Below are 19,869 nucleotides of genomic sequence, written 5' to 3'. Positions count from 1 at the left end.
TGAGTTTAGAACTTCTCAATCATGACTCTTATACTAAAAATTTCGTTTGAATTCTAACTTTCTTAAAATAATTATGATAAATTCATGTGAAATTACATAAAATTTGTCTGGAAATGAGAGAGCGGTAGAGTGAAAACGATTAATCCTCGCTCCTTTAATAATTTCTGCTAAAGATTGCATTTGGCATTAAAGAATAGGAGTGGGGCGACTCAACTAATATTGTTTACAAACTATGATTCTCCATAAAAATAGGACCGCCCCCCCCCCCCACTCAGAGGGCTAGAGTGGGAGGGCAGTACACGCAATCACTCTCCCCCCAACTCCACCGAATCGGCCAAGATACCAGAAGGGGATTGACATAATATAAAATTTATATATTAATTGAATTAATTTTGTTCACAAACTATGATTTCTCCATAAAAGTAGGACCGCCCCCCCCCCACTCAAAGGGTTTAGGCAGTAGAGGTATTCGCCCCCCCCTCCCCCAATCGGCAAACAGGGAACGACATAATATAAAGATCGGTTAAAATATTAATAACAAGTTGTAATCATATAGGCCTCTATATATATATATATTTAATTGTTTCTGTTAGCAAGCTGTGATTTCTACAAATAAATTGGACCGCCCCCCCCACTCGAAAGTGTATGGGTGGGGGGGGGGCGGGATTGATACCATCGCCCCCTCCCGACCCCACCAAATCGGCCAACATACTAGAGGGGGGGGCGAAATAATCTAAAAAATAGGTTGAAATATAAATAATTAGTATATATTATTAACATAAGTAATAAATTCGTATACAAATTGTGTGAATTCTATACTAAAATTCGTCCGCCCCCCCCCTTCGGGGGGGGGGGGGGTCGGCCGAGTGGGGGGGGGGGGCGATCGCCCCTACCGCCCCCCCCCCTGGATCCGCCAGTGCCTAGAGCTCGGCTAGCAGACCTAGAGCTTGGCTAGTAGACCTAGAGCTTGGCTAGTAGACCTAGAGCTTGGCTAGTAGACCTAGAGCTCGGCTAGTAGACCTAGAGCTCGGGACCTAGAGCTCGGCTAGTAGACCTAGAGCTCGGCTAGTAGACCTAGAGCTCGGCTAGCAGACCTAGAGCTCGGCTAGTAGACCTAGAGCTCGGGACCTAGAGCTCGGCTAGTAGACCTAGAGCTCGGCTAGTAGACCTAGAGCTCGGGACCTAGAGCTCGGCTAGTAGACCTAGAGCTCGGCTAGTAGACCTAGAGCTCGGCTAGTAGACCTAGAGCTCGGGACCTAGAGCTCGGCTAGTAGACCTAAAGCTCGGCTAGTAGACCTAGAGCTCGGGACCTAGAGCTCGGCTAGTAGACCTAGAGCTCGGCTAGTAGACCTAGAGCTCGGGACCTAGAGCTCGGCTAATAGACCTAGAGCTCGGCTAGTAGACCTAGAGCTCGGCTAGTAGACCTAGAGCTTGGCTAGTAGACCTAGTAGCTCGGCTAGTAGACCTAGAGGTCGGCTAGTAGACCTAGAGCTCGGCTAGTAGACCTAGAGCTCGGCTAGTAGACCTAGAGCTCGGGACCTAGAGCTCGGCTAGTAGACCTAGAGCTCGGCTAGTAGACCTAGAGCTCGGCTAGTAGACCTAGAGCTCGGCTAGAAGACCTAGAGCTTGGCTAGTAGACCTAGAGCTTGGCTAGTAGACCTAGAGCTTGGCTAGTAGACCTAGAGCTTGGCTAGTAGACCTAGAGGTCGGCTAGAAGACCTAGAGCTCGGCTAGTAGACCTAGAGCTAGGCTAGTAGACCTAGAGCTAGGCCAGTAGACCTAGAGCTCGGCTATGTTTGAGATTTGTTCCGTGTTTCGCAGTTATTCTTTAAGTCCTGTGCCAGGCCCCTAAGTAAAGGAGGGCGCAAGGCGGCTGCCTAGTTTGTCTATGCCTAATGCCTTACCCCGTTTACGAAATATTATAATTTCATCAATTTAATTTAAACAAATGAGATTGGACAATATGCTCTGAGCATTTTATAAGCATGAAAGTAGCGCTAAATAAAAGCTATGTTTATTATTATTTATAATCCTTCAAGTAGAAATCATGAAAAGAATAAACACACAATGTATATAAAGAATAATACATAACTATAATTCAATTTCAATAATAAATTCCTAGAAGTGACTTAACATAAAGCTTGAAACTGCTAAGAGACGAAAGCTGAGCTGGTAAGGTCATATTGTAAGACACGACTCACGTTTTAAATATAATCTTTCAAGATCCAGTGGAGGGAGCACAAAGAAAAGGGGCGTCCAATGAAAAACTGTCAGGACAGCTTGAAAGTACAGACCGGCCTCTCTCTTGATATTCTGCTGAGAATAACTTTTTTACCTTTACCTATCCCTTAGTCATAACCAAAGTGATGGTGCAGAAACAAAAGGTGGGTTTTCGCTAGTGCCTCCTTTCCCTTTTGGTGTAAACTAAAGTTCCCCTTTCCGACGTTTCTGCGGCCAACGTTTAACAAGGGCGTCCTGTGGCCAGCACAAAGACCTACCGCCTTTACTTTTACCCCACGTTAGAGTTGGGTGGACTCAGAGGCGCCCAAACATCCCAAAATTAAAAATCACAGTATTCACCGGGATTCGAACCCGTTTACTCCTGTTCGGAAGCCAAGCGCTTAACCGCTCAGCCACCGCGTCCTTTATGATGTACAGCTTAAGAACCGTTGCGGAGTGTGAACAGTGCTGCACTACATAGCTTATGGCTAAAACAAAAATCTTAAGTTTACTTTCGGATGAAAAAGAACTTGAAGATTCATTGACGACCATAATTTCAAATGGGTCTATCGGAGATTTTCACGTTAAACAAGTCAATGTCAAGGATGCTAAATTCAACTTATAAGTTGCCAACTGCGTTAAAGCTGCCAACTGAAAAGCTTCCAAAATATTATTCTGCAATGCTAAAATGTCTACACAAATTAACATAAAAAAAAACACCTAGCTTCTCAACACTCCGGCATTCTGTATACAGGATGCACCAAAAAGCATGCTATTTATGTGTTTGACTCCATGTATGAAAATCTCTTACAAAATTCGTCTTGTTGGTCGCTCTGATTGTTTTATATAGTTTAATATCAATACTTTGAGCATACCCGAGTTTTCACCCAATTGAATAATATAAGTTATGTCCCTTTGAAAACAAAATAATTTTTAAACTAATTATAAAATGTTAAGTTTCTCTTTCAAACCTTGTTGTCTATAGGGCTGATGATGTAAAGGTCATCTGTTCTGTGGCCTACGGTTAACAAGGGTGTCATGTGGCCAGTACAACGACCAACCGCCTTTACTTTTCCCCAACGAATGTCAGGTACCCATTAGAGCTGGGTGGACTCGATACTTAGAAGACTCAGAAGCTATACATGTATATATTATAAGCGCCGAATATTTTAAGATTCTTCGACCCAACCTATGAGTTAATTACAAACAAAAAGAGGTAATGGGGTACATGATTTAAAAATATAATTACCAAATGATAAAAATCTTTATTATCCATATTATCCATTTGTCTTACAAATTGCATTACATCTAACACAATTTTATAACTATAGAAAACCAAAATGTACATTTACACCAGACTCACTCATAATTTACAAGCGAAAAGTTTTAGAATTAAAGAATTATATTTAATTGTCTGAGGAACAAAAGTTTGTGTGTGTGTGTGTCTGTATGTCTTTGTTGTCTGTGTCTTGTATCACTTTTGTGACGGTAACATGAACAGAAACACATAAACGTCACAACAACACAATGAAATGTTTTATATACTACAAACACTTCTAAAATATACTACAGAAAAAACAACAACTTTATTTCATTTCAAAAAGACATCGAAACAAAAAGACATCGAAACAAAAAGACATCGAAACAAAAAGACATCGAAACAAAAAGACATCGAAACAAAAAGACATCGAAACAAAAAGACAATGAAACAAAAAGACAATAAAACAAAAAGACATCGAAACAAAAAGACATCGAAAAAAAAGACATCGAAACAAAAAGACAATGAAACAAAAAGACAATAAAACAAAAAGACATCGAAACAAAAAGACATCGAAACAAAAAGACATCGAAACAAAAAGACATCGAAACAAAATGACATCGAAACAAAAAGACATCGAAACAAAAAGACATCGAAACAAAAAGACATCGAAACAAAAAGACATCGAAAAAAAAGACATCGAAACAAAAAGACAATGAAACAAAAAGACAATAAAACAAAAAGACATCGAAACAAAAAGACATCGAAACAAAAAGACATCGAAACAAAAAGACATCGAAACAAAAAGACATCGAAACAAAAAGACATCGAAACAAAAAGACATCGAAACAAAAAGACATCGAAACAAAAAGACAACAAAACAAAAAGACAACGAAACAAAAAGACATCAAAACAAAAAGACATCGAAACAAAAAGACATTGAAACAAAAAGACATCAAAACAAAAAGATATTGAAACAAAAAGACATGAAAACAAAAAGACATCGAAATAAAGACATCAAAACAAAAAGACATCCGAAACAAAAAGACATCGAAACAAAAAGACATCGAAACAAAAAGACATCGAAACAAAAACACAATGAAACAAAAAGACAACGAAACAAAAAGACATCAAAACAAAAAGACAACGAAACAAAAAGACATCGAAACAAAAAGACATCAAAACAAAAAGACATCGAAACAAAAAGACATCGAAACAAAAAGACATCGAAACAAAAAGACATCAAAACAAAAAGACATCCGAAACAAAAAGACATCGAAACAAAGAGACATCAAAACAAAAAGACATCAAAACAAAAAGACATCAAAACAAAAAGACATCCGAAACAAAAAGACATCGAAACAAAGAGACATCAAAACAAAAAGACATCAAAACAAAAAGACATCGAAACAAAAAGACATCAAAACAAAAAGACATCGAAACAAAAAGACATCGAAACAAAAAGACATCGAAACAAAAAGACATCGAAACAAAAAGACATCGAAACAAAAAGACATCGAAACAAAAAGACAATGAAACAAAAAGACAATGAAACAAAAAGACAATGAAACAAAAAGACATCGAAACAAAAAGACAATGAAACAAAAAGACATCGAAACAAAAAGACATCGAAACAAAAAGACAATGAAACAAAAAGACATCGAAACAAAAAGACATCGAAACAAAAAGACATCGAAACAAAAAGACATCGAAACAAAAAGACATTGAAACAAAAAGACATCAAAACAAAAAGACAATGAAACAAAAAGACATCGAAACAAAAAGACAATGAAACAAAAAGACAATGAAACAAAAAGACATCGAAACAAAAAGACATCGAAACAAAAAGACAATGAAACAAAAAGACATCGAAACAAAAAGACATCGAAACAAAAAGACAATGAAACAAAAAGACATCGAAACAAAAAGACAATGAAACAAAAAGACATCGAAACAAAAAGACAATGAAACAAAAAGACATCGAAACAAAAAGACATCGAAACAAAAAGACAATGAAACAAAAAGACATCGAAACAAAAAGACAATGAAACAAAAAGACATCGAAACAAAAAGACATCGAAACAAAAAGACAATGAAACAAAAAGACAATGAAACAAAAAGACATCGAAACAAAAAGACATCGAAACAAAAAGACATTGAAACAAAAAGACATCGAAACAAAAAGACAATGAAACAAAAAGACAATGAAACAAAAAGACATCGAAACAAAAAGACATCGAAACAAAAAGACATCGAAACAAAAAGACATCGAAACAAAAAATTTTGTCTCTATTTGGTACACATTTTGTATTTAATCCCAATATTACATTGTATTATTCTTTACACCATAGATAAATTAAAAAAAAAAGATATACATGTATATTTATTTTGGAAACATCAATTCCGAATATGTATTCAAAAGTATTTTATTTGCCATTGAAAAATTAATTAATTTAAAAAAAGTTAAGTTCCCTTTTCAGACCTTGCGATCCATAGGGCAGACGATGTTTGTTTCTTTGTCCAACGGTAAACAAGCAGGGTGTCATGTGGCCAGCACAACGATCAGCTCCTTTTGCTAAAGTCAGGTACCCATTAGAGCTGGGTGGACTCAGGGGGCGCCCTAAAAGTCCCGAAATTCAAAATCCTAGTTTTCACCGAGATTCTAACCCGGGACGTCAGGTTCAGAAGCCAAGCGCGTAACCACTCAGCCAACGAGCACTCCAATGAAAAATAAAAAGAAAAGCAGACTAGGGATTGATGTGCGCTTTAATAGTAAGACATTGCACCAACCTAGCTAGCAAGTCTTTTTTTTTATTTTGGAAATATTTTTTATTTATTTTTTTTTAACTTAAGTTTTTGACTTCATTCAATACACAGTTAATGATACAGTTTCGCACCATTCTACATACGCACAATTCTATATTCGCCCCTATTTGTATTCGCACCAATCTGTATTCACACCATCAATCAAATATTCATATCCTTTATATGACACATGCCCAGGGCCCCGAGCAATGCTAAGGCCTCCTGAGCTGAAAATATGTATTAACTCTTTCTCTCCTAACTGACGATACCAACGTTGATTCCATCAGAGTTAAACTGCGATCAGCAAAAAAAAACAACTGTAATTTATTTTATCTAGATCTGGTATTGAGCGGAAAATAGGTGAATATTTCACCAGACGGTTGTCAGAGTCCTGATTGACTTTATGTAAATTTTCTATTAGCTTTCGATTTTATTCTGAAAATTTAACTCCATACAAGCGAATGGTTTTAGCTCTATCCAAAATGTCAATGTCCTAGTTTTTTAACTGCTTATAACGGTTACTCATTATATATGCACTACAATAAACGAACAGACATAACAATGTAGCCAACAAAAAACATTTTTAACAGAAGAAAACCCGAGCACTTCGTAACATCTTTTACAATGATGTGCTGATATGAATTCGAAAAAAAAAATTAAGTACTTTAAAAAGTGATCGTTTCATTAGTAAGAATGACAAAGATATTTTGATTTCAAAAGATTTTCTTCCTTAATAAGACAATCAAACTGAGCGCAAAGATTGTTGGCTTCTCAAAGGCGCAGACAACGTTTGGTCCACTGCCTACCACTGGATCTGGTTGTTTCACACCTGTGAACAGAGGCGAATGTGTTTAGTACAAGGCACAACATGTTAACTTAAATACAAAATTCAACAATCAACAACTACTAATTCTATTGGACAAAATGTTCATAACTTTAACGCAATGTATCTTTTTGAATTCAGAATCAGTTCTGATCCCCCCTCCCCATGTTCATCCTTCCCCCCCCCCCTCTCGTTCCATGCCTCTGCTCATTATTAAGTTGTTTCTTAGTTACACACACAGGCACACATCTTGGATAAGCAGATTAACAGCGCGAGAGTCGTGCAGATAGATAGTTATATATATACATTTCTGTCTCGAAAGACAATGCATGCGCCCAAATGAGTTTCATCTTGAGACGGGGCAGAATCTGGTGTGACTAATCAAGCCCATTCTAGAGCGGCAACGTGTTGTCTTAGTTCGTGCATGTTAATGTGCCTGTTTAAGGTCTAGCTGATAGATAGATAGATAGATAGATAGATAGATAGATAGATAGATAGATAGATAGATAGATAGATAGATGGATGGATGGATGGATGGATGGATGGATGGATGGATAGATAGATAGATAGATAGATAGATAGATAGATAGATAGTTAGATAGATAGATAGATAGACAGACAGACAGACAGACAGACAGACAGATAGATAGATAGATGGATGGATGGATGGATGGATGGATAGATAGATAGATAGATAGATAGATAGATAGATAGATAGATAGATAGATAGATAGATAGATAGATAGATAGATAGATAGATTAAATATGTCTGAAATTTGACACGCATTCATCATGATGGGTTTTACTTTTAAATACTAACTATGAAAACGTTTTGAAACAAATACATACGATAGACATTGACTTGTTTGGTCTCACTACATAAATTGGTCGATGGTATACAGTTATCTGGGGCTGTAGGCTGGATGTCTGGATTGACCACAAAACAAGCCAATGTTATATTTTGATGTTTTATGTTGGCTTTCAGTGTCACTGTGCTCTCTGTGGTCACTGGACAGCTGTCATCTCCTGGCTGAATGACTGTGAAGTAATTTAGTTCAGGTGAAACCAGAAGTAAAGAGAAGAGTCATTAGAGATTTTTTTATTTGTGTATTTCTTGTTTGATTATTAATCTATGGTTCCATCAATTGTAAAACAGGATGAGATAAAAGCCTGTGCATTGCCCCTCGCAGATGATGGTTTTAAAGAACAACATGTCACTCCAACCTCTGGTATGTGTATGTAATCAAATGAGCAGTAGACATCGCTTTTGACTATTTTGGAATAGAAATGGCGACCAAGAAAGCTATGGACATTGAGAAATGAACCCAGTTCTAGAAGAAAAACTCGCCAAACGACAGAGTATTGATTCCTCTACCACCAAAGCAAATGTAACCTTAACCTGCGTGTATGAAAAATACGAATGCCTTTTCTGAGCTCCTTACGCGAACGGGTCTTCCCAGCATTTTTGCAATCCTTAGACAACCCAGCTTGCGCGGGCTTTGTCACGTCCGCCGGACGGAGGACAATCGCATCACGAAAATCATTCTTTACGGGTAACTCGCGACTGGCTCAAGAAAAACTGGTCACCCCCACCCCCGTTACGTTGATGCAATCAATCGAGACCTCAAAGCAATGAATATTGATACTGACCATTGGAAAGACCTAGCATTAAACCGCACTACGTCGAGAGAAATGGTGACCAAGTAAGCTATGGACAGAAAAAAATGGGCCTCAGCTCTTGAAGAAAAGCGTGCCAAATAAAAATTGTCTGACTCCTCTACCACCAAAGTGAAAGATACCTTGACCTGCGATACATTTTGACGGGAGTGTCACTCCAAAATAGGGCTACACAGACACATAAAAAGTGTTTCAGAAGATGAACCCTAGTTGTTCTACGACTGAAGGAGGCCAACTAGCTATGACAAAGATCTACCTAAAACAACACATAACATCTTGAGTTTGCTTATATCATAAGATGTGCTGCAGCCAGAATACGACTTTAGGCCGTTACTTTAGAGGCCGAGAGTTTGGCTGTGCTTGAGATCTGTAGTTTAAATCTCAAATCAGATCCGAATTCCGATGCCCGCAATAAAATTAGGATCGGAAATCGAATAAAAGATATTCTGAAACTAAAAATCTAGGAACTAAATTATAAGAATCTCTATCTTTCTTTCTCTCTCTTTCTGTCTATGGCCTCCTTCAGTGGATCACTTCATGGAAATGAGATGAATATCTGGGTATTAACTATGGTCGTTGCACTGTGTGCTGCAAGCTGCCTAAGGGTCACCGGTTCCTGATTTTTCTTTAGGGTTGACCCTTGAAGCTTTTCCCATGTTTGGCTATAGGAACAAGAAGAAGAGATTTGAATTCAGAGTTTTTTCCTATGTAGGTAGCCAGCCAAGGCTAACTAGACCCTCCTGACGAAAGCTTACCGATTACTGGTTTAGGCCACAGTTACTCGCCTTGCCCATTCTGGTAGTGACCACCAAAGTTCCGAGGACCCAATATCCGAGCCGTTAAACTGGTTGTCATAGGATGTTTTAGACGCTTGCCATTGGAAGCATCTTTTACCCATTATCGCTAACAATAAAAAAACTTACGGAAACGAAAATAAAATAAAACGAGAGTAATTAAACGATATATGCGAAAGTGAAGGAGGAGAATGTAGTGGAATTGTTGATAGCTGCCCCTGTTTGTCTCATTACTTGAGAAGATTTTTCACAACATTGATTCGTCAATTCATGTGTCGTTCTCGCTTACAGTTTCGTATTGGGTGTCTTTGACTTGCTCAGGGAGGACAGAGTTCTAGTGATCTATCTTATTTCTTTATTAAGATAAGATAAGATAATTTTTACTGATCCAATCAAAAGGAAATTTAATTTGACTACAATTGACAACCTCAGCATAACTACTGTACAAAGCAATAAAGACTCCAAATACGAACATGTTTTTCGTTTATTTCAACAAAGCAATATTTACCATTCAAAGAAGTGCTATAGAGCTCTGAAGTCAAATCAACAGGCTTTCCATTCTGGTAAGATTTCCAAATGAGCTGTCCTCTATTGGGATAGCCCACACCAGCTGTACATGTTGCAGAGATGTTGGAATCTTCTTGGACATTTGTCTGGACATTGCTTAGGGATGGAGCTGACGGATAGGCTGGGGAGTAAATCCCATTGAGTCGTTTTAGTTCGACGTAGTCTCCATCAACTAATTCAATAATAGTAAAGAATCTAATAATTGTTACATTTTTATTTTACATTATTACTTTTAACGGGAACGTTATGTTTCTTTTTCTTATTGGTGTTTGCTCTAATCATGTATTGTTATTTGTAATGCACTATTACAGCGGTTCTCAACCTTTTAAGCTTGGCGACCCCTTTTTACACCCCCCCTTTCTACCGCGACCCCCCCCCCCCCCAGCACACACATATAGCAATTGAAGAATGGACAAACACAATCCATTTTTTCGATGGTCTTTGGCGACCCCTGGCAAGGGGTTGACGACCCACAGGTTGAGAACCCCTGCACTATTTGAAAACAAATTTCCTCACGGATAGCAAAGATTATTAATATAATTATTATGTTAGAAACGAACGAGTATTCATTCTCTGGCGCTGCCAGGGTCGAGTTTCGTTACAGAGAAACAAAATTCATCGTAGTCCCTTTAACAGTTTCCATTGAGGAATTTTCTGGTGATGTGACAGGTCTGCAGCAGTACCGCCCTCTGACAGGCAACGAGGATGTTCCTAGAAATGTTAAGGGCCTTGAAGGTGTCTGTGAGGTCAGTTGTTATTATCCCCTCGGTTGATGTATTATTATGATTAAGGGATTAATTAGTGCTGGATTAATCAATAAGGATATCAAGCACTTGGATTATGGTATATATGGTGTAGATAGGTACCAAGGGTGGATCTAGCTGGGACATTTGGGGCCGTATAAATTTCCGATACATGTCGTCATGGGCTGCATCAAAGCAACTCATCGTAGAGTTCAATGAGACCAATCCACATAGAAAGCATCAACACTGACTTGTGATATGGAAACCTTTGGTCAGTGGAGACCAATAGCCCGTTGCCAAGTCACAGGTCAGGGCTTAGGCCAAACCTCCACGACTTCTGTGTGCAGAAGTTTTGACGGCGCCGCGCCGCAACACGGACCGAATGTAGGCCACTAATCGTAGTATGCGCATCACATCAAGTCTAGGGCAATAAAAAAAATATTTTAAAAGCCATTTCCCGTAACAGAACACTTCACACATTCTGAGTATTTAACGGAACACTTTCCTTATTTTTTTTATAGAAGTTAATTAAATCACGTGGTGGCCTACTAGTTAATTATTCCAGTAGTTCGTGGAACACATCTTCAGGCCTTGCGGAACCCTAGTAAACACAGTTTGAGAAACACTGTGCTTTTTGATAGGGTGATGAATATAATAGACCACTTGTTACTGTCTGTTTTTTTGACTCACATAGATTACAATGACACGAATCTATTTATAATAAATACTTGAGTATTGACTCATCATACAGTTTAAATCAAGTGTCACTTGGTGTCTCCACTTAACTATCACTCTCAGACATTGGTGTGCAGAGGGGTGGGTGAGGAAGTTTGTTCGTTTAAAGTAAGTAGTTTCCACAAGAAATGGTCACTAGAAGCACAATGCAATGACGCACATTGTTAAGACATAAGACTCTTCAAAATTAGCAAACATTCTCAGGTTCTTTTTATTATAAATACTTTAATATTCGTATAAAGAATGTACACATAATGTTTGAAAATCTCTTCATGTCCTAATTTCCGACTCCTTCTTGTTAACATCACTCAATTCGATACCCAAACTCGCACCATTTGTCATTCACACCATGCTGCGCTATGACCGTCACACACAATGACTGTTACCTGTCAGTGAGTACTGGGAAGTCCAATGAATAAGCAGGAAGATAAAAGACCAATGATTAAGTTACAATACTTGGATCTATACATAGAACGCTTGATTCTGATTGTAGGGAGATCACAGCAAAGGTTACAATTAAGAATCAACTAAATCATGGCCGTAGCATGTAAACATCAAAACAAAGGCGACAATACATAAACGAGTGTAGAAACTGTTTGATAGCAGATTATAAGACCACAGGGATGCAAGAGCCTAATATTAAAGCTTGCTTTATTTTGTATATATTGTGGCAAAAATATTTAATGAAGAAATATCATTAAGTGATTTACTGTGACCTGTGCTTTGTTGACAATTAGTTACCCCAACATGGTAAAGGTGAAAAGAGAGAAATGGTATATGATTGAAACCAAAAAAAAAGGGATACGATGATCTGATTACGCAGTAAGTAACCCTAAGACCACCAATACTGCGTAAACAAGGCAAAACTTGTGTGGGCAACAGAACATCATATTATGTGTGTATACAGTTCGACCATCGTGGTTCGATGATGACCACCCTTGCCATACAGAGGGGCTGAGAGCCTTGCATTGGGGCTTGTGTGCCTCCTCGTGTGGCTGGTGAGACCCATGTGAGCCCGGAATTAGAGATGGGAATCGAACCCGACCTTTTAAAGTTTGGGTTCGGTCCGGTCATATTTATGTTCGAGTTTGGTTCGGTTCGAAGACGAGTATAGTTCGGGTTCGGTTCGATGTTATGAAATCCAATGATTAATTTGATAAAACACCGATAACCTTAATCGGTCGGTGGGCCATTTTAAATACAACACTCGTGTCGCGGGCCACACAACAGAAAAGGTACAAAAAATATTAAATAAAAAATAAAGCACTTTCATTAAAAACCTGATCAAGTACTAACAAAATGATGTAAAGGTTAATCTATTTCTGTGGTCCAAGGTTAACTAGGGTGTCATGTGGCCAGCACAACGACCAACCGCCTTTACTTTTCCCCAACTATCTTCAGGTACCCATTAGAGCTGGGTGGACTCAAAGGCGACCTTAAGATCCCGAAATAAAAAATCACAATCTTCACCAGGATTCAAAGCTTGAGCCTCTCGGATCGCAAGCCAAGCGCTCTACCACCCAGCCACCGCGCCTCCCACGTGACTATAATATTTACACTAATTCATGGGGTGTAGGAAGTTTATCCAAAACCAGTTTCTAAAGATCCCACTGCATTGATGAGATGAAGCACTGAATCTAGACGCTCGTCTGTGAAGCGATTACGCCACAAGGGTTTCGCCCCTGTCCGCCTGCTAAATGAAGAGTTGTAATTTCGTTTAGAACAGTGGTGCCCAAAATACGGCCCGCGGCGGCCCGCGACGTGGTTCCATCTGGCCCGCCAAAACGTCAGCACAAAGCGTAGAAATCCCCCTTTCAAACAAAAAAAAAAGTTGAAAAATGTATCTTAACCTAAGTTTGTGCCCTCACTTTTTCTCTGATAGATTGGTATTATGATCTTTAACATTTGTGTGTTTATGAGTGTAGAATCTACCAGGAAAAGTGAACATATCTTTAATTTTTTGTTGAACATAAGCCAAAATATTTATTTTATATAGAAAGTAGGGCGGTCTAATAAAACAACAACATAAAAACGATATTATTAAATAAATATGGCGGCATTATAGGTTTGAGTCTCGAATAAAAGATTGTTAAACTACGCCTAGAGGTTGAAGGATCCATGGGAATATTTACCTAAAAAAGAGACCACAAAATTAGTCGTTGGTAAAGCTACCTACACTGTTGCTCACATTTTAAATAGGGAAATGAGCTATTGTCTGACCCATAAAAAATATAATTGTAAGTAACTTATTAATTAATTTTTAAATCCACTAGTTTCTACCAAAATAGTTTCATAACAATTTTATTTCGTTTTTGTAACTTTTCGCTCATGTGGCCCGCGAGACGAGTGTTGGAAATAAAAATGGCCCGCTGGTCGAGTTAGGTTGGGCATCACTGGTTTAGAAGGTTCGTATGTCAGCCTGATTCAACTTCTTGCAACAGAGGTTCCGTTTGACTTGACAATTTTTCTAATAACTCTTGCAGCCAGTTCACTCTGTCATACAGCCTTAATGATGTCTGACACTTCTTTGAACAGGTCTTTGCCAGTGGTGGTCCCTATGCATGTTTCTCATAGCAGATTTCTTCTCTGAGATTTAAACATTGCTTCTCTTACTGCTAACATGTAGCAAGAGTTGAACGCTATCAGATATGTCGGTGCTAATGATAAACATGTCCAGCTCTTAGTTTTTATTTAAAATTTCTAATTGTCATGCGAAAAAGAGAGGCGGCTTTAACTGCATTCTTATTTTCATGACACATTTCTTCTATCACTGATAAGAACTCTATAAAGCGTTGCCCGCATGTCGCTAAAAAAAAAAATTCATTTCACGACTTAAAATATGAGCGACTCTGTACCTTGCCCTTGCCGTCGACTCATTTTCTTGGTAAATATTCTCATCAATCCCGAATCTCTAGGCGTCACTTAGCAATCTTTTCTTGGTGGCTCAAACTAAGAATCCCAAAATATTTGTTTATGTTTTGATTTCATAATGCTGTATAATGTTACGTTCTTTAAAAACAGCCAAAAACATTTCTATACAAATAAAACATATTGACTTATTTTCGTGCTCCATAAAAGGGCAAAGATCTGTCCAACTTTTCCCGGTAGTTTCTACATTCAGAGTCGACTTTTCGTTTCTTTGATTCTCCCATTTCATTAAAGCACAAATATTAAATGTTACGGTACCATTCGCTGTGAATCAAAAGAAGACGACCCAAAATGATCCAGCTGAGTTTTCCAAAAATTAAAAAAAACTGTCAAATCATCTCACGGAAACTAAGTTTGTATTATTTCTTAACAAAAAAAAATATTGCAAAATCATTGATTCAGTTCGGTCAAGGTAAGGACAGTTCGTTCGGTTCGTACCGATCAGTTTTAAAGTTCGGGTTCGGTTTGTTTCCCATCCGAAATGTTCGGCTGCACACTAAATGTAGGTTTAACAAAGACTAAACCTTTAAAAGTAGTCAGGCCCATCCTCTGTTCTGGTGGATTCGAACACCTACCACGTACCACATCTCCACATTCACACACACACACACACAATTGTCAAGCTCAATGGAATCAATTTATCGGGGCTTCATTAGGCGTTGTGGAAAGAAGTTTAGAAGTCCTACTATCATAGCGTTACGGAACGGATGTGGCCCGCGGGTCGTAGTTTTTGGGCTTCAATATTTTAAAGTAAATTACCTTTTATGTTTAAGACAGACTTGGATGAGTTTTGATGTAACGTTGATGACTGCAATAGCTGGCAAGTATAAATACCTTCGTCTGAGCAACTTAGGTTGGAAATTGAAAATGAAACTAGTCCTTGAGCCGAATTAAGTAGGCTATATTTAGTTCTTAATAATTTGCCTGTGGTGCAATTGTAGGGGGAATTTTCCACGTCACACTGCAGCAGGTAGGCTTGTTTACTTGATAGCACAAAAAGTTTATCAGGGGTCTCAGAGACTTGTGCAGTCCAGGTACAGAAAAGTAGAGCGTTTTGTCCTTTGATGTTGTCCACTGTCACAGACGATCTCACTTCCATCGGGGTTACACAAACTGGCAAGGCAGCTGAAACACAAAATGTTAATAGGATTAATAGAGACTATTTTCATTCACCTAAGTTGAAATTAAAATATAAGATGAAATGTCACACTGAGAGAAGACAGAGAAAGCGATGGTAAAAAAACATTAAAGAATGGACAGGCCTGTCAGTGAATGAAATTCTATGGAGAAGGACGGTTGACAGATCTTGTGTGGTGCCCCAACGGTCCAACAGACTATGGGAAAGGTAAAAGTGGGGAAGGTGAGGATTCCTAAGTACCCAAGGACTGCAGATACCATTGAATGTATGTGGGAAGAAATTCACCAGGATCGGACAGGCTACAGACAAAGCGTGCGGGTTCGAGACTAATCGTCGTAGTAGGCCCAAGCACTGACCTGTGGCGTGGCAACGAGCTATGGGTCTCCACTGACCACAGGTTGCCATGTCACAGATCAGTGTTACTGGTCTACTATATACTATAACGATTGGTCTGGGCGGTACGTTCCTCGCCTAGAACACAGAGGCAAACGATCGTGTCTAGAACTATTAATAAATAAAATATACATAAAGGGGAAACAAGAAATACAAAATGAACTACTTAAGATAAATAATAGATTTTTATGCCTGTCTATATGTCTAATTTTCAGGAGTTGAATATTCAAAATCACACATTATTTTATAAAATAATAATTATAGTGTGTTTTTCTCGAATGGAAACATCAATATACAATCAGTAGCCTTTGGTTGCTCTGTTATAATACAACACAAGAATCTTCCAATAAGGCATAGAGTGTTTGTGTTTCTCCTACAGTACTATGTTTAGGCGTTTTAAAATTAGGCCTATATTTCTCAACTCTTTTTCGGTCTTTACTTCTTGAATATTTTGTGGGTAGATAAAAGTTAAGGCTATTAAACGTCTGCAAAGCTGTTGGTTTTTGCTTGGAATTTAGGTACATGCTCTCTTTTTTAGAGTACAAAAAATGAGGAAAATGGAAGCCTTGTAAAATATTGATGTAGCATATCAAAGTAGCAATTATACATAAAACACTGAACCATAATGTTTAAATACAAAAACAAAATCTAATAAAATACTCTGAAAGACACAAAGATAAAGGCACATTCCTCGTTCCATATGCTAGGACAAATTTGTACAAATGCTCCTTCTTCCCTAGTGCTATTAGAGCATGGAATGGGTTGCCTGAGCTAGACAGGAAAACCAGTGACTTGGCAGAATTTAAGTCATTGGTTAACATTTATGATGCATGACGTGTAGGACGTAATCATCTTCTTTTTTGAAGTAACGTCTGTATTATATAAGATAAAATAGAATCACTAAATCGTAGGCAATACTCTCTCTCTCTCGTCAAATGTTTTAGTTATTTGAACTAGTGAATGGCGATGCAAATTATGCATGACTTATATTGATCTGGTGGGCGGTACCTACATTAAGAGTATACTTAAACCAACATTTTGCACTCTACCTGATAATTTTTTATAGTGATTATTAAATAATATAGTTTAAGATAGAAAAAAATGTACATAAATTTTACAATATTGAGAGTAATGTTTGTAAAATTGTAATTTCTCCCCCCTTGGATAAGTTTTGCTGTAAGTTTTTTTGTTGTTGCTATTTTCCTTGTTTTTAACTTATCTTTAGTATCTTAACAGGGGTCAAACTGTATGACATCACAACGTCCTCAGGTCTCTTCAGGAAAGAGTACCAGGAAAAACAAGAAGACAGTAAAAGTTATTCCCCTTTCAGACATTGTGATCTATGGGGCAGATGATGGGTCATCTGTTTCTTTGGACAACAGTTAAAGAGCCAACACAACGACCAACCGCCTTTACTTTCCCCAACTAATGTCAGGTACCCATTAGAGTTGGGTGGACTCAGAGGCGTCCTAAAAATCCCGAAATTCAAAACCCCAGTCTTCACCGAGGTTCGAACCCTGGACCCCAGGTTCGGAAGCCACTTAGCCACCACTCCTCCAACAATACATTGATTTAAATATAAAACATGTGGTACGCGTAAAAGGGTGGCCTGAAACAGCCAGTGAACTTTCATGACTTTGAGGTGGTCTCAAATTGACAAGCATGAAAGATTAAAACCTGGATATGTCTAGGGCATACTATTCTAGTACGAAGAAACTTTGTAACTAACAATTAAGAGAAGTTTAAAAGTCAATTAATTACATTGGCTAATAAGTGTCAATTTTAACTCACCTATTAACATCAATAGCAGGAACATCTTTTTTTTTCTGTCGAACTTTTGGTAAAACAAAACAACAAATGTAGTTATAGAGATTCAGGCTCCAGAACTTAAAAGATACTCTGTATGTATTAAAAAATGTTTGATCAAAATGATAAAGAAACTTGTTCCAATTTCAGAAGTCACTACTCACATGTATGCCAGTGCAGCTCAGCTCACTGGTTTTATTAAACCTTCAGCATGACTAAATACTAAATGTTTTTTTGGGGAAACCCAAAAGTCTATAATTAGTGAGTCACTCTAGAAAAGAGAACACTTTTGAGATTGAAAGTGTATGGAGAAGCTTAGGCAAGTCTGAAAGCTGACCTTGACACCGATGACCTATACGGGAGTTAAAGAGGCATTACTATAAAAAACCTTGTTCATTACCTAAGCGGTATGGGTGGAACAGCCTGAACTCCCAAAACAGAACATCAAACCAAACATAGTATTAACAGATACTAATAGAAATACATTCTTTGGATTTAGTTTCAATTTAAGTAGTAGCTTCCGTAGCCTATTTTTAGAACTTACACCTGTTAAATTCCATGTCAATGCAAGAGAGGGCACTAACCTCACTCTCTGTGGATATGCTCATAAAAACATTATAGCAATTATATAATGTTTTATAATACAGTAATATCTATCCCAAACTGTTCTAATCTAATCTTATAGATAACAGACGTTACTTTAAAAGAAGATAATTACGTCCTACGTGTGTCATGTAAAAAATGCAGGCATGGATTTTAATTAGTGCATCAAACTCTGCTAAGTCTTTAGTTTTCCTAACTAATTCAGGCAACCCGTTACATGCTCTGATTGCACTAGGGAAAAAAGGAGCACTTGTACGAATTTGTTCTAGCGTATGGAATAAGAAATGTGCCTCCATCTTTCTGTCGCTGTAGTATTCTATTACGTTTTTGTATTTTGTAAATTATATGGTTCAGTGTTTTTACTTGTAAGTCACCTGTCTTAAAGTGTCCTCTAAAGTTAGTGATTTTACTAATGGTGTTACTATAATAAACTGTGAATATTCGTTTGTCATAAATCTCACTGCTGTAAGAATAAAGCTACCAGTCAACTTTTCTCCAAACAAAAGACAGAGACAAGAAAAACATTAAAAATATTTTTTTTAAATACAATAGAATACCTCCATACTAAAACTTGAAATATAATAAAATATTTTTTTTAATTGATTCATTCCAGATATCGAACCAGTGATTTTAACACCGTCATGTGGGGGAACGTAGTTTGATGTGTATTTAGATATTTAGCCACCTAGAATTCATAATTTTGTGATTATTTGTTGATAGACTTCTGATTTACTATTCGCAAGGTCTGGTCCAGATCTAAATCTCCTAGATCTAGAATCCTGACGTAAAGATTTATAAGATTTATGTAAAAAAAAAATATTAGTAATGCTTAGATTTTCTTTCAATAAAATTGACGCCACTTTAAATTTACCATTTAATATTTTAATTTCGGCCTAAGTCTGACTACACACTGTTTGTATTTTTCTAAGTCTAGTCAAGCCACATTTACATTTATTTATTTTTAAATTATAACGGTCAAACTAGAGTTTTCAACAAGGTAGTAATTTATTTTTTCTCTGTGATTTACAGCAACTGTTAAGTTTATAGGAAAATCGGTAGAGCTGTTTTGGAGAGTGGCTGTCCAGGTTCCTGGATCCAAGTTCCACGAAGGAGTGACTTAATAGAGATATTGTAAAATGAACAATGCCTTACAAAAGAGAACAACTTCACACAACGAAAAGTAAACTTAAGACTAAAGTCTTACAATTGAATTGATGAATCCTATCAGTTAACATGGGCGAAACAACCAGGTTTACATTAAATAGCGTATTTTTACAGTACCTCTATTCAAGTCATAACCTCATGGAACCTTCAGAAATTGGATCGAGGAACATGGAAAAGCTGATTTATCATTTATCAATAATAAATGCGTTTGTGTT

General features: G+C 37.6%; 1 protein-coding gene across 1 annotated transcript; it reads right to left on the bottom strand.

Annotated features, from left to right (window-relative positions):
* Positions 1 to 3,465: 3,465 nt before the first annotated feature.
* LOC106058167 (cell adhesion molecule 2-like) lies at positions 3,466 to 18,117 on the bottom strand. The gene is made up of 5 exons (XM_056011022.1): positions 17,873 to 18,117; positions 15,310 to 15,675; positions 10,086 to 10,265; positions 7,956 to 8,144; positions 3,466 to 7,112 (listed from the first exon to the last, which is right to left on the bottom strand). Exons 1-5 carry the CDS (start codon positions 17,895 to 17,897, stop codon positions 6,997 to 6,999), a joined length of 876 nt encoding a protein of 291 aa, XP_055866997.1. The 5' UTR covers positions 17,898 to 18,117; the 3' UTR covers positions 3,466 to 6,996.
* Positions 18,118 to 19,869: the final 1,752 nt, after the last annotated feature.

This window comes from Biomphalaria glabrata, chromosome 14, assembly GCF_947242115.1.
Source record: "Biomphalaria glabrata chromosome 14, xgBioGlab47.1, whole genome shotgun sequence".
NCBI classification, from domain to species: domain Eukaryota; kingdom Metazoa; phylum Mollusca; class Gastropoda; family Planorbidae; genus Biomphalaria; species Biomphalaria glabrata.
This window is presented reverse-complemented; position numbering and strand designations above follow the sequence as displayed.